This window comes from Diaphorina citri, unplaced genomic scaffold, assembly GCF_000475195.1.
Source record: "Diaphorina citri unplaced genomic scaffold, Diaci psyllid genome assembly version 1.1 scaffold263, whole genome shotgun sequence".
NCBI classification, from domain to species: Eukaryota; Metazoa; Arthropoda; class Insecta; order Hemiptera; family Psyllidae; genus Diaphorina; species Diaphorina citri.
The window spans coordinates 36,906-52,259 of record NW_007377700.1 but is presented as its reverse complement, the minus strand read 5'-3'; the positions used below and the strand labels follow the sequence as shown (position 1 = coordinate 52,259).

At 36.2% G+C, this 15,354-nt stretch overlaps 1 protein-coding gene and 2 long non-coding RNA genes across 3 annotated transcripts; 2 read left to right on the top strand and 1 right to left on the bottom strand.

Moving 5' to 3' along the window:
• Positions 1-4,111: 4,111 nt before the first annotated feature.
• Positions 4,112-11,625, top strand: LOC103506793 (protein FAM91A1). Its single transcript, XM_026821766.1, has 12 exons — positions 4,112-4,456; positions 4,785-4,875; positions 5,270-5,494; positions 5,679-5,982; positions 6,474-6,633; positions 7,620-7,762; positions 8,268-8,487; positions 8,991-9,032; positions 9,939-10,174; positions 10,511-10,612; positions 10,792-10,853; positions 11,465-11,625. Exons 1-12 carry the CDS (start codon positions 4,394-4,396, stop codon positions 11,623-11,625), a joined length of 1,809 nt encoding a protein of 602 aa, XP_026677567.1. The 5' UTR covers positions 4,112-4,393.
• Positions 9,297-9,693, top strand: LOC113466411. The gene is made up of 2 exons (XR_003390806.1): positions 9,297-9,365; positions 9,576-9,693. It is a non-coding gene; the product is annotated as an uncharacterized LOC113466411 (long non-coding RNA).
• Positions 11,626-13,828: 2,203 nt separating the features above from the next.
• Positions 13,829-14,877, bottom strand: LOC113466410. The gene is made up of 2 exons (XR_003390805.1): positions 14,676-14,877; positions 13,829-14,516 (listed from the first exon to the last, which is right to left on the bottom strand). It is a non-coding gene; the product is annotated as an uncharacterized LOC113466410 (long non-coding RNA).
• Between the last annotated feature and the right edge of the window lie 477 nt (positions 14,878-15,354).

Sequence of the window (15,354 nt, the reverse complement as noted above, 5' to 3'; positions counted from 1 at the left end):
TTTCATTTCCACTTTCACCTCCACTTCCGCTTTCGCCTCCACCTCCATTTTCACTTTCACCTCCACCTCCATTTTCACTTTCATCTCCGCCTTAAATTTTGCCTTCACCTCCATCTCCACTTTCGCCTCCACCCCTATTTCCGCCTCCACCTCCACTTTCGCCTCCACCCTCACTTTTGCCTCCACCTCCATTTTCGCCCCCCCCGTGTCCATTTTCACCTCAACCTCCATATTCGCCTCCACCTCCACTTTCATCTCCACTTTCACCTCCACCTCCATTTTCTTCTCCACTTTCACTTCCACCTCCACTTTTGCCCGTTAATAAAATCATAATTTGGAGCAAAAACTGAACGTAAAGAATTTCAAACAACAAGTAGGCCAAAACACATCCCTGTCCATGTTACTCTATTTAGTGTTTGAGATGAAAAAGGGAAAAAATGTGCCACAAACGCAACACCATTTAAAACAGATCAATGCTCTGTTTCCATGGTAACCAGCTTATTCTAGCATTGTGCAGTCTGTTGGGAAGATAGTGCATTATTTATTTATGTTATAGCTTCTTTTGTGAAAAAAGCTCATCAGTCCCCGACGTATTTATTTAACCAAGTACCTACTTAGGGGGTTTTTTTTTAATCCTCGTTTCATAAAAAACTATTATACCTATGTATTTTAGGAGAGAACTCTCCCCTCCCATCTGTCTTGAAATTACCTTCTTTAATATTTGAATGAAAAATATCCCAGTATGTAAAGCAGCAGGGTCTTAATAAATTGGATTGACGAGATTGAGATTGAGTTCAATCCTAGCTAAGGTATAGATCGATCTAGGATTAAGCTCGATTCCCTTTTAATCCGACTTATGAGCAATCAAAAAGTTCATCTAGAACCTCAGGATTGAACCTTTGATGGAAAGCAAGATAATTTATTTCTGCGAAAATATTTGGGAAACATGACAAAATAAATACAAGAATTACAAAAAAGGACACAGGCAGAGGTAACTCTTTATTTAAAATTTTAGATGGATTAACTCCAAGATCTAAAAAATACTAATAAATACATCTAATAAGGATATGTTCTTTTATTATTACCTACCTATTATTATCTAATATATAAAAATGAATGTGTCTGTGTTTGTTTGTTCGAACTTTATGCCTGGCCAAACCGCTAATCCGATTGCTATGAAACTTTGTCAACTTATTGCTTGCACTCCCGTGAAGACTATAGGCAGTATAGGCTATTTTCCGGTTCATTTTTGTTAAGCTACGCCGAGCAAGACCACTAAATGGATGAGTGACATGAACGGCCATGGCTAGTTTCCTATATTTATTTACTTATCCATCACAGAGATAAAACAAATGAAAATAGTAAACAGCTAATCAATTAAAAAAATCGGGCTCATTCCATACACATTCCATATTCCATAACCATAATACCTACATAAAATAACGACCACAAAAAGTTTCAACATGATAATTATTATAACTAAGTAACTACTTAGGTATACGAGAATTATTTTTTTGGCTTCACTCTCTGCATTGATGTTTAATTCTATATTAAATTTATCGAAATATTAATTAAATAGGTAACATGAAAAAAAAATAAATAGACAATTTTATAAACGTGTTTTTGACCACGTCACGTTAGCAGTGATAATACACCTTTTTTAGTTCCCTAATCCTAAATTAAAATTTGAAACCTACCTTTTTACTTTCCTTGTCCTATAGGAAGGAAAGTAATGTAATCGGGTCAAATTTTCGATGGTCAGTTTTTAGTGCCAAAACACGTTTGAAGGTCCCTAGAGCCTAAATACAAAGTTTCAGCCATTGGTCACGTGTGTCTGTCTGTAAACAAAATATCTCATGAACGGTAAGAGCTAGAGACTTGAAATTTGGCACGCAGCTGTCAAATGTGACAAGGATGCGACGCTATTGATATAGCGTGAGGAAATTTGGACTAGTCTACTCCCTGTTTATAGTTCCCTAGCTAGACGCTGATCTACTCTCTGTTTATAGTACCTCAGCCAGACTGTTATAGTCCCTCAGCCAGACTGTTATAGTCCCTCAGCCAGACTGCCTTACTACCTAGTCCTAGTATTAGTTAAAATTTCAAAAAGTAGATATAGATATTCGGGTAGGTAGAGTAAGTACCTATACGTATACTTTTATAGGACGAATAAAATGGACCAGTAGACACATTAGGTATCTGTAATTGCTCGTGCTCTTGCTAGTAGGTACCTAGAGGGTATGTGGATTATGAACAAGGAAGTTCAAATGCCATATTGCCATGGCGCCATACCATTTTTTTAGTGCCATATTCTGGAAAAATAAGTGCCATATTCTGAACTTCTCTGATTATGAAATATGTAGGTATAGCTATTAGGTTAATGAGCAACCCATATAAGAGTAATAATTAATGTTATCTATACCTACATCCGTAATACTTAATGGTTATAGCTAAGTACTTCTCGTATTATAGATTTATGTAGACATGTAGGTAGATAGGTACTTATTTCCCACAAGAATGATGAGTTTACGTGGAGAAAATTTCCGGTGTACGTCAAAGTTTCCAATACATCATAATACCTAATTATGTAATTATTACCCATGTCGGTAATACCTAGGTACCTACAGTAATGTTCAAAATGATTATTCCATTGAAAATGTGCGGATTCTAGGCAGTTAACTACTTTGAGAAGAGCTTTAAGATCAACTGATGAGTGTACTTTTTTTTCAATATAGGTACGTACTTAGATTGTGGTTGAGATAATAATTAATTAATTATTAATACTCGCCCCGCACTAGGTACCTATAGGTAGTAGGTACCTATCGTAAATTATTGGCCTCGTTAAAAATGACAGTGATTTTCCATCACTCGACATGGGTATTTTTGATGGCCGGGACCACGATCTGAGTTTTAAACTTAGTTCAAGTTAAACTCATTTGTTCAATCGATCTGATTTTAAACTTTTGAATTAAAATTTATTTAGCCCATCAGGAATCAGTTTAAAATAAACTAAGACTGTGGTGCCGGGCACTAGTTATTTTCTCTCACGTGGTCTTCAAAGGGTTAATTTTTTGAACTTTCCCGCCAAAGAAACCACTGACTTGATTTACCGTACAAAAAATACGGCATCGGTAATTTCATTGGTGAGCCAGCAACATGTACCTACTACTACTCTATCGTTCATCCGACCAAATATTCAACAAGTCAACTCTCAAATTACATATTGAATATGTCAATGTGAGATCGAATTATATCTACAGAGCTTACTCAAAAGAATCTCATTCAATAAAAAATCTGACTTGGTAAGCCCCGACCTCTTAGTGCTTAAATCACAATAGATCAGTTGCGCTTACTTGTGTGATGTTTCAAAGTCATAGAGCAGGAAAAATGAGGACCAACGGAATTTTTCTTTTTCTTCTACGACTTCTAGATACCGAGATAAATCGATTTAAATAATACCGATAAATCGTAAAGTTTGACGTCACGACATATGCTCCCGTAGGCGATGACGTCATAACTCATGACTCCCGCTTCGTTTGTTTGTGCGCAAGCGTTTCTGCGCATTTTGACATTAAGTCTGACGTCACAACTCTATGAACTTTTTAATTGAAACGGCAATTAAAAATTGAATTTTCGACCTTCTAAAGTTACTTTTTCGGAGTTTTGACTTCAGATTTGGATTTCTCACAACTTTTTACGTAGGAATCGACCTTTTATTAATAATATTTTCCCAATAGATCAGTTGCGCTTACTTGTGTCTCCCGCTTTGTTTGTTTGTGCGCAAGCGTTTCTGCGCATTTTGACATTAAGTCTGACGTCACAACTCTTTGAACTTTTTAATTAGAACGGCAATTAAAAATTGAATTTTCGACCTTTTAAAGTTACTTTTTCGGAGTTTTGACTTCAGATTTGGATTTTTCACAACTTTTTACGTAGGAATCGACCTTTTATTCATAATTTTTACCCAACTGCAACTCCTCCATTATCGTACGAGGGAATAATCGTACGTAGACTGGATAAAAACCGTACAGAGATCATAAATTTGACAACACTGCAGTAAGTGTTGCCGGCGCCGGCAATTTGATAAGAATGGAATGTTATGAAATTTTTATTTTGCTGATTTCAATCTGCGAATCTGCAAAATAAATTTTGATTGTTTATTCAAGTTTATTATTTTAAAAGGATAATTCCAAAATTACCAAGTACATTCCTTGATAGACTGTAAACTGTGAGTAAAATTCCTGCTTGTGTGTAGATCCAGAACACCTTTTAGTGCCAGCTCCCTCAGTTGTTAAAGCTTGTTCAGTTTCCAAGACTATCACTAAAGTTCACAGATCATGAACAGTTGATAACCACCATTGGACACCTGTGCAAGAGATCCCAACCACTGAAGATGAATAACATTGTGGAACAATATATTCAGAAGAAAATCCCTTATGATGAGATACCAAAGCAAGTAAGTTATAATTTATGGCTTGCTATGAGAATAAGTTAGTACCTACCTACCAACCAACCAACCAAATAGAGATGGCTTGTTACAACAAACAGTTAGCAGTTAGGTACATACCAAACAGAAGTCATTTGTGACAGCTCCTTTTTGTAACAATTTTTCATTGTTGTGGCTTCTGAACTAGAACTCGTACCTTTTGTGGCAGCTTGTAGCAAGGTTTTGTAATATTGCATTTTTGAAGGGGAAAGTAGTGAACTTTGTAATATCAAGTTATTTCAAGTGAAAAATACCTTCCCTCTTTGAGTATTAAATGAAACATCAACATTTCTTACAGATTCAAAATTCAGAACTCACTAGAAGAGAATATGAGAAATTGATTCTTGCCTACAGCATCAGTAATCAATTGGAATACAGTGGGAATTTAGGTAAGTTTTAATCTGGTGATGGCTCATGATTCCTATCAAAAATATTGTCAGTCTCTAAAGAAGGGCATCTTGATCTCATTCAGGTTGTGGTTATGTACCAGGTTGAGTTGAGAGAGGGCTAGGTGAGACAAGATATTGTTTCTACAGTTTGGCATGGGAGTGGTAACTTAAAAACAAGGCAAGTTTACCAACCTTGCCTATCTCAACCCTGTACATAACTATGACCTCAAACCTACACTCTTGTTACCTACAATCAAAAAAAAAAAAATCAAATAATTTGTAAAAAATGAAATGAAACAGGGAACAATTTTTGCCATGGTTAGTATTTTAACTAATCCTATGTACCCACAGTACCTTTCTATGCAGGTACACAATAAATTCAATTTCTTTTCAGTTCAATTCATCAAGGATAAAAACATCAAACTATCAGAAAAAAAGTACCATGAAGAACTTATAAAATACAGTAAAGAAAATTTGATGCTCTATCCATATCATCTATCTAAAATGATTGTACGAGGCTTGGACATTACACCTTTCCAATATTATTACTCCATGTTAGAAAACATTATGGAACATGAAAGAAGTTATGATTCATTGCCAAACTTCACTGCTGCAGACTGTAAGTATCCATATAAAATGTTTCTTATAAGTTTAGGAACTATTTCATAACATATTGTTTATTTAAATCCTAAATTACAGACTAGGTAGAAAGATAAAACAGCTGCTAAATAAATAATAAACAAAAAACATGTTGACCAAAAAACAAAAAAAAAAAACCTACCTATGTGCATTCTTTTTTTCAGGCCTCCGTCTGATGGGTATTGGGCGCAATGAATACATAGAGTTGATGAATAAATTCAGATCAACTTCAAAACTGTTTAGTAGAAAGAAAAGAATCAAATCCCTTTTACCAACCAAGCCTGTGGAAATCAATATTGAGCCATGGTGGTATGTTGAAAGCTGTGACATTTTTGAAGAAGATATGAGGACTGTTACTGATGAAGAAAAAGCATTGATTGACCATATTATAGATTCTGAAATGGATAACAAAAAATCTAAACAAAGGGCTGGAGATTTAGATTATAAATTAGTCACAAGTTTGTATACGTAAGTATAATATTTTCTTAAAGACTATTTATCTACCTATTTCAAACCTTTTTTTTTAAATTATTATTATTCCACCTGCCTCGGTGGTGTAGTGGTCAAGGCGCTCTCCTGGTAAACAGGAGGGCGTGGGTTCAATCCCAGCCAAGGTATGGAATTTTATCCACTTGAGTATTAGTGTAAAAAGGGAGGAAGGAACCTCAGATAATGTTAGAACTACATTTCCAATTAACCTTTCAATATTAAAGCTGATCTCTTGGGGCTTATGGCTCATGGTTCAGTTTAAATTAACTATTGAAGGCATACATTTGAAATTTAACACTCTTCTAAATACCTACTCGTATGTAAATGGTTTGGTTTCAAGGCATGCAGCTAAGATACCATTATATTTTCAAAAACTCTCATTTATTTTCCATCAAAATGTTGAGGCAAAGTATTTCTTTTTTCTATTCATTAATTTTATTAATCATATTTCTTTCCTTTTTGCTTTGCAGGAAGGGCTTTATTTATCTAGAAGTACCAATTCATGAGGATGATCACGTGGTACTACCGCCATTAGAAGGATTCGTTATGAACAGAGTACTAGGAGATTACATCGAAAATTTACTCTACAAAATATTTGTCTCCATTGATGAGCGAACTTCGGTAGGAGAAGTAAGTACGAGTACTTATGTACATGATTCGTTTATTTAAAGAGACGTTCAAAACGGGCGTTGACATTAAACCATTGTCAATTAAAGGATCAGGGCCTGTATTTTCGTCTTCTTCAATTTTTTCTACTCTTGGAATACTTTATGGATTATGTAACAGATAGACCAAAGGCAAAAACGTCGAGCTCAAAGTTAAAACTTGTGCAATGCCGATTGTTTCTCTCTATTTTTCTCTTCACCCTCGAACATGCGCCTTTCGCGAAAAATTGAAAATCAAGGAAATACCTATACCCATACAGAGTGCCTCTGCCTATATACTTAGGTACAGATATATAACTATTAGGTACATTATCTATGATCTCTTAATAGTGAGGTTGGTAGATAGTGTATAAATACCTACAAATTTTTACTAACTTTTAATGTACCTACATATACGGTATATACTCGTAGTTCAGCACTTCCCTTGGTCCCTTACTACCTAGTCATAGTCTTCTCTTCTTCTTCTTCTTCTTCTTCGCCTTCGCCTTTGCCCATTTCAGATGGTCGGCGTTTGTCGTCGGCCTCTCAATCAGCTTTAGAGTGATCGCTTTGAGGCCAACTGGTTTTGGCTAAAACAAAATTTTCCGAGTGGGATGCCCTTCGCACTCAACCTTCGCTATTGATATAGCGTGAGGAAATTTGGACTAGTCTACTCCCTGTTTATAGTTCCCTAGGTAGACGCTGATCTACTCTCTGTTTATAGTACCTCAGCCAGACTGTTATAGTTCCTCAGCCAGACTGTTATAGTCCCTCAACAATTAAAGGATCAGGGCCTGTATTTTCGTCTTCTTCAATTTTTTCTACTCTTGGAATACTTTATGGATTATGTAACAGATAGACCAACAAACTAAAGGCAAAAACGTCGAGTTCAAAGTTAAAACACACACGTAGATAGTTAGATGTCACTTATGAACCATGTCAATTAAAGCTCAAATTTTCAATTTTTTTCAGCTTGCATCCGTCCTTCAAATAGATCTTCAGTTGGTTAAGAATGTCGTATCTTTGTATTGTAGACTTGGCTTTGCTATCAAAAAAGTACCTGAATTCACCGACCTTCACCCTTCTTGGGAAAAGCGAGTTCCTGTGAAAGCAAAGTAAGTCCAGCTCTAACATTGTATTGGAAGTCAAATCAAATCAAAAAATCAAATCATGAGTTCTTTTTGTAAAAGTAGAAAGCTTCTTCATAACTTTGTGGGTTTCACAGCATTACTAAGTTCCTCCTTTACTATTAATTTTCATCTACTCGTATCATCAATTTTTTTACACTGGTAATGCCGCCACTGATACCCTGTCGGCCATGGAGGTTGCCTCTCTTATCAGTAGAAAGCTTCTTCATAACTTTGTGGGTTTCACAGCATTACTAAGTTCCTCCTTTACTATTAATTTTCATCTACTCGTATCATCAATCTTTTTACACTGGTAATGCCGCCACTGATCGCTACTCGATTAAAGTAGCTATTCAATTGTACTCACGAGGTCGAAAAAACTTCGACTCCGCCGGAAATTGAACCCCTGACCCCCAGCGTTCAAGCCTAGTGTGATACCCTGTCGGCCATGGAGGTTGCCTCTCTTATCCAATATGCTGTTCTATGCTTATAGGAATACCATCTCTATGTCGAACGTGTCCAGTATTGCCCCTTCTCTTCAGTTGGACATAGCCAATGCCACCGCTGATGTCAAATCCAACACACTACCCGTGTCTACTCCCTGTGAAGAATACTGTGGCCCGTTAGCATTGTCGCCCTCTAAAGGAAAACGTATGGCATTCTTGTTTGACTCGACGCTGACCGCTTTCCTCATGATGGGAAATTTGTCACCAGTAAGTATGAAGTTGATGAAAAATCACTGTTTGAAAGTTGAATTATGCATTTTGTTTATAAATCAAATGTATTTGTATGTTATTTCCTCAATAAAGAGTGATAGGTACCTATGATCTTCTTCTTTTTCTTCTTTTTTCTACCTATGATCTTCTACTTTTTCCCGTGTACAGACGGGTTCGGCGTTTTTTAATGTATTTGTATGTTATTTCCTCAATAAAGAGTGATAGGTACCTATGATCTTCTTCTTTTTCTTCTTTTTTCTACCTATGATCTTCTGCTTTTTCCCGTGTACAGACGGGGTCGGCGTTTTTCGTCAGCCTCTAAATAAGCCCTAACTAGGGTGATCGCTTTGGGATGACATTTGGTTTTGGCTACAAATTTTACGATTGGATGCCCTCCGCACTCAACCTTTGGTATTTCTTCAGCTAGGGAAATTCAGGCTGGTATACTCCTTGTAAGTCCCCCAGCCAGACTAAAAAGCACTACTTATTCTTTTTCTCAGGGTCTAAGAAGTCATGCCGTTACCATGTTCGAGGTGGGAAAGTTGTCCGACGAGAGCTTGGAAAGTTTTCTCACCGAATTGGAGAAAGTTTCCACCGTGCGAGATGATAGCGAAGGGGAAGCCAAACGTTATTTCGAACATGCCTTAATCCTGAGGGAAACCATACTGACGTTACGATATCACGAGAATAACTGCAGCCCGCTGGATTTGGTTCGGTGTGTGAGTACATTACTTACTTTTGTACAAAAATGCCTTTTAAGTACTTTACTTTTAAAAAAGAAAAAATAATAATAATATGATGTTGTTTATTGCAGGCCTACGGATGGAAAGAAGACCCAGAAGTCAAAATCATTCCATTCCCAAACAAAGACAAAGGTAAGAATGGAATCTTTGGAATTAGGTCTAGAAGGGCATGGGTTCGATCCCTGCCAAGGTAATGGAATTTTATCCATTATTTGAGAAATTGATAACATAATAATGGAACTCTAAGGGTTAGGTGATAGAGAACGCCTCCGGCGTTATCCTCGCCTTTGTTACAATATGAATAACTCATACCAGAAATTTATCTATCTTTTTCCATTTCAGTGCATCCTATTGTTGATAAGTTGGGACGAGAAATAGATTTGGTTCACAATTGCGGGTATGTGACACTATTGAAGTGTTCTCAGGATGAAGCCAAAGCCAAGTTTCAGCTGAACTTCCCTTCCAAGTCATCTGTACAGAAAGTCGCTGATGGTGTTCGTAAGTTCATTTTTATCATAATTATTATTGTTATGGCCTTTATTTTCACACTCATACAAGAATAGTACACACTGCCCATCTATCCGACAACAAACAATGTTCCTAAGGATAGGTGGGTTGGAAATTTTGAACAGCTGTAATTAACATTTTTCTTGGAGTCAGCCGTCTTGAGGGCCATGTTGTCTTGGACTTTATGGTAGTCTCCAGTTGTCCGACGAGAGTTTGGAAAGTTTTCTCACCGAATTGGAGAAAGTTTCCACCGTGCGAGATGATAGCGAAGGGGAAGCCAAACGATATTTCGAACATGCCTTAATCCTGAGGGAAACCATACTGACATTACGATATCACGAGAATAACTGCAGCCCGCTGGATTTAGTTCGGTGTGAAAGTCTGGAGTCTCTGGACAAAGAAACAGCGTCCAGGCTGTTGAACAAGAATTATTCGTAAGTAGAGCCGTGATCTGGAAAAAGGGCGTAACATCACTTACGCCCTTTTTCGGGAATATGCAATTTTGAATAATAAATTTTGTTCTGAACACGACTGTGAAAGAATGAATAGGGCACCTTGAGCCTCATTGGTACACAGCCGATTGTTTCAACCAATTAGATTGAAGATTCTCCAAAATAATAAATTTTGTTCTGAACACGACTGTGAAAGAATGAATAGGGCACCTTGAGCCTCATTGGTACACAGCCGATTGTTTCAACCAACTAGATTGAAGATTCTCGTATCTTATCTTCATAAGATTCCGATTCCAATGTTTTCCTTCCTGTCCTCAGGTTACTTGTATCAATGGCGCCATTGTGTAAAGAAGTAACTCCCATTACTAGTATTAATCCTCCCCACTTGGGACCAGCACATTCTGAAATCAACACGTTTTGGTTCAAACTGTTTCTGTACCATATCACAGGCATAGGACCCCATTCAATATTATTTGTGAAAGGTAAGCTATTAGGTAAGGTAAGCGTATTTTTCTTGTGGAATTATAACCGAGTTTGCCCATTACTAGTATTAATCCTCCCCACTTGGGACCAGCACATTCTGAAATCAACACGTTTTGGTTCAAACTGTTTCTGTACCATATCATAGGCATAGGACCCCCTTCAATATTATTTGTGAAAGGTAAGCTATTAGGTAAGGTAAGCGTATTTTTCTTGTGGAATTATAACCGAGTTTATTATCCCTAAGAATAAGATATGGCCAAAGTGGGGTTTTTCACCTTCTCAGGTATTGAAAAAAGAATGTTGGTTTTCTTTAGTGTGAGTGTAATTCTAATGTTTGGAATTTTTTTCAGCTTTTTAATAAATGCCAGACTGTCAAGTTGACATGATTTTTACTTTTCTTTTTCTCGTATTTTTCTCCCGTTATTAAGAAAGTCTTTATCTTTATGCAAATATTACAGACATTAATGTTAAAATGACTCCGCCGCCGAGTTATATTTTCCAATTAAACATAATCCATTTGGATAAAACAATTTGATAGTTAAATTAAGAATGGACCTATTAGATTAATTATTAATCCAACGGGATTAATTAGGTCTTAAGTCTAACCCAAAAGAGTGGCTCGGGCATCAAACCGTTTCTATTTTCCTTAACCTTAAAGGAAGGAAAGTAATGTAGGTATTCAGTTTTTTTTTTAATGAAATAATTTGTATTTTTTCCTTTTTCCCCTCGTTTGTTTGACTATTAACAAAATGGAATGAGGTGTGCCTTACTAACTTTTTTGTTTGACAGGGACCCGCCTAAGACGTCTTCCGCAAATGTTGCACAACTGTTGTAAACTTCTTGTCACATCCTGGGGCCACGACCCTATGGTTGTCCCTATTCATAACTGTCTCTTTACTATTAACGACGCTCTTCTGTATGCCCCTGTCCTAGTCCAGACAAATCTGTAGTCCAATTTGATCAAGTTCCATCGAACGTGCAATGCTTATCTTACAAACCGATTCTGTATCTAAATATACCACAGTCCACTCTGCCTAATGAGAACGATTGAGTAACCCGTAAACCAGCATCGAATTAATTGGGAACTCTTTTCGTACTTGGGTTAGGAGGACTTGTGATGATGACCATTGCAATCGAGCTATGGTCTGGAACACAAAGATTAATGTACAAGACTCATTTTTTCTTTCGTTCATTTATGACTAGTTACTGGCCAATATACATAACTAGGTAATGTGCTCGGCGTTACGCCTAATTAAGAATTTCTTTCCTCATTTACTTTCCCTCCCGCGATTACACAGAAAATGAATTTTCCAAGTATGTACCAAAAATCGTGAATATCTGTTGGAGCCAAAGGTGCAAAACAAAGTTGGAGAGCCTCTTCAAAACTATTGTGGTATCACAGCATTACTAAAATGTTTTCTTTGCCCTTCTCTCTTGTTTCTAAATAAACCTCTAAGTTGGTAATACCACCACTGGTCGCAATTCTTTGCTACCCAATTGTCTTCAAGGAGCTAACTAAAGTAGGTATACTCTGGTTCCCTCAGGAATTGAACCTGGGAACTCCGGAGTGCAGGCCGTGTGTAACATCTTTTTCCTTGTGAATTGCCAACTTCAAGTTTCTCCTTTTGAAAACGCAAGACCCAATGTCCACTTTCGGTGGTGGGGATGAGTTGACTATAATAGTACCTATTTTTTTCTTTCAATTACAATATTATTTTATTATTATTATCATTATTATTTATAACTTAAATCTACTAATTTCTTTAAATATTATTTCATTTAATTCCTTTCATATCTATGAACAATCTAATGAGAAATATCTTTGAGCGTGCTTCTTGCAAACGCGAATTGTTTTAAAACACTGTATGCATTACATAAAATATCGGTCTTTTTGGTGGAAACTGCAAATCTCGACCAAATACATTCGTTCTTATGTGTTCTTAAAGAGTATTTGGCGAAATAAACCGTAAGTACGTTTTTAAATTTACATGAGAGGTAATTTATTGAAATTAAAGAGTAATTATCTTTTAGCGATTGCTGAACGAGCTCAAACTTGGGAATTAAGTTTGTGTTAATTTCAAAATGAAATTTAGAAATCGTTTAAAAGACAAGTAGGATTTGTTTTTTAACCTATACCCTTTGGATTTACGTTTTACTTTCTATTTTTCTTCTCTAAGCTATTCTCTATTGTTATGCCCGCCCATCACGCTCAGAACGTCTGACAGACCGCGATCTGTCAGACAGTCACGTCGGAATGTGTGTGACGGAAAAAGCTTGAGACCTAGGTCTCTAGAATTTTCCACCACTCACGATCAAATGGAGGAGTTGCAAATGGGTAAAAATTATTCATAAATGGTCAATTCCTACGTAAAAAGTAGTGAAAAATCCAAATCTGAAGTCGAAACTCCGAAAAAGTAACTTTCAAAGGTCGAAAATTCAATTTTTAATTGCCGTTTTACATTCGTTCTTATGTGTTCTTAAAGAGTATTTGGCGAAATAAACCGTAAGTACGTTTTTAAATTTACATGAGAGGTAATTTATTGAAATTAAAGAGTAATTATCTTTTAGCGATTGCTGAACGAGCTCAAACTTGGGAATTAAGCTTGTGTTAATTTCAAAATGAAATTTAGAAATCGTTTAAAAGACAAGTAGGATTTGTTTTTTAACTTATATCCTTTGGATTTACGTTATACTTTCTATTTTTCTCTAAACTATTCTCTATGTCTGTGATACCACAAAACCGCGCGGTCTGTCAGACAGTCCCGTCGGAACGCGTGTGACGGAAAAAGCTCGAGACCTAGGTCTCTAGAATTTTCCACCACTCACGCTCAGATTGTCTGACAAATCGTGGTTTCACAGACCTAGGACGGTCAGACAGTCTGGGCGTGTGTAGCGGGCATTACTCTTTGATTTACCAGTATTTTTTAAATCGATTTATCTCGGTATCTAGAAGTCGTAGAAGAAAAAGAAAAATTCCGTTGGTCCTCATTTTTCTTCCTCTATGACTTTGAAACATCACCCAAGTAAACGCAACTGATCTATTGTCTGACAAATCGTGGTTTCACAGACCTAGGTCGGTCAGACATTCTGAGCGTGTGTAGCGGGCATTACTCTTTGACAAACGCTTTCTACATGAAATAATAAATTAACAAGTAGATATATTAGGCAAGGAGAGTAAGGAATGCTTTAATTCACTCTTAATAAAACAAATAATAATAGAAAATTTAGCTGTATTATCATATCACAAATTCTTCCATTGCATTGAAAATATGTCCGCAGTCTTGAGCAGAGACCATCGACCTAGCACTGATATAACAATTCATTGATAAAATATATAGAAAAAAGTATAAAATGGTATAAATATGGTAAATATTAAAATTATATGGTAAGGCAAAAGGCAAATAAAACGAATGAGGAAAACTTAATAGGGGGTGTTATTCTGGCGATAAAAAATTATAACATGATGAAAATAACAATAGTTCATAATATACAAAAAACTGGAGTAGTGATTTCATTTTTTGTACTACGAAGGGATCTAGTGCTTGAAATAGGTTGGTACCTACCTAAATAATTGCAAATATGACACTTTTTCGGAACTTATACCGCCAGTACACCAAGGAGTCACTCCTGATTCGGCGCGGTATCAAATAATTTCGCTTAAAAGAAAGCCGTGAGGTATTTTAAAATTTTAAAAAATAATTATTTTCTTGTGTGTGTACATAGGAAGCGACTATCTACGTTATAAAGAAAAGGATTACTGGAGGCATTTCTCCCACTGACTTTTAATTTTCTTGTTTGTGCTATTCAACATTTGTTCATGAAGTAACAAATCGTCAGACACCTGAAACAAAATTATTCAAAATGCATATTAATAATGAGAATTTACCCAGCCCTAGTAAGCTTGGAAGGTAGCGCGTCTGTCTGCCTTGTAAGCGCTAGGTCGCGGGTTCGATTCCGGATTTTATCATCCCTAATGATACATACTCGTATAAAATATTACCTGAAAATAACGTAAACTCAAAAGGGCATTCGAAAATTGTTCCAGTTTTGATTTGGATATGAAATGGAATGCTACATCATTCAGTAACTCATCCTCGCTTGCTTCAAGACAATTCAGTTCCTGAAATCAAATAACGATGGTCTAATAACTATCAACATGAACTTTTGTTTTGTCTGAGAAGTATGCTGTGTCGCTTTGGCAACCCAAATTATAATCAAACCGAAAAGTCGAGGTAAAATTTTATTAAGAGACAAGAATTACAAAACTCAGCCCGACATTTTCCCTAATTATTTTAGTGATATCAATGGTGAAGATTTGGACACGAATTATAATCAAACCGAAAAGTCGAGGTAAAATTTTATTAAGAGACAAGAATTACAAAACTCAGCCCGACATTTTCCCTAATTATTTTGGTGATATCAATGGTGAAGATTTGGACACTCCTAGCTTTCCCATTTCACATGCTTCTTTTGAAGTGCCATCACTGTTATTATTCCAATATGAACTCCTACTTTCTATGGGAATTTCCCCTTCAGCAAAAGGTTCAAATTTAGTTTTGATGGTTTCAAAAACTTTATCCATGTTTGACATAAATTGTTTCTTGTTAATGTTGATGTTTGTTTCACTCATTTTTGTGAATGACTCAAAAATAGTTTGCACCTTTGCAGTCAGATTTGTT

Bases quoted from the DNA above. Each gene is read 5' to 3' on its own strand.
- LOC103506793 (XM_026821766.1), top strand. From the start codon at position 4,394: ATGAATAACATTGTGGAACAATATATTCAGAAGAAAATCCCTTATGAT. The intron at 5,495-5,678 runs GTAAGTATCCAT...TCTTTTTTTCAG, and splicing joins AAACTTCACTGCTGCAGACT to GCCTCCGTCTGATGGGTATT. The intron at 9,033-9,938 runs TTGTCCGACGAG...GGTAGTCTCCAG, and splicing joins CCATGTTCGAGGTGGGAAAG to TTGTCCGACGAGAGTTTGGA.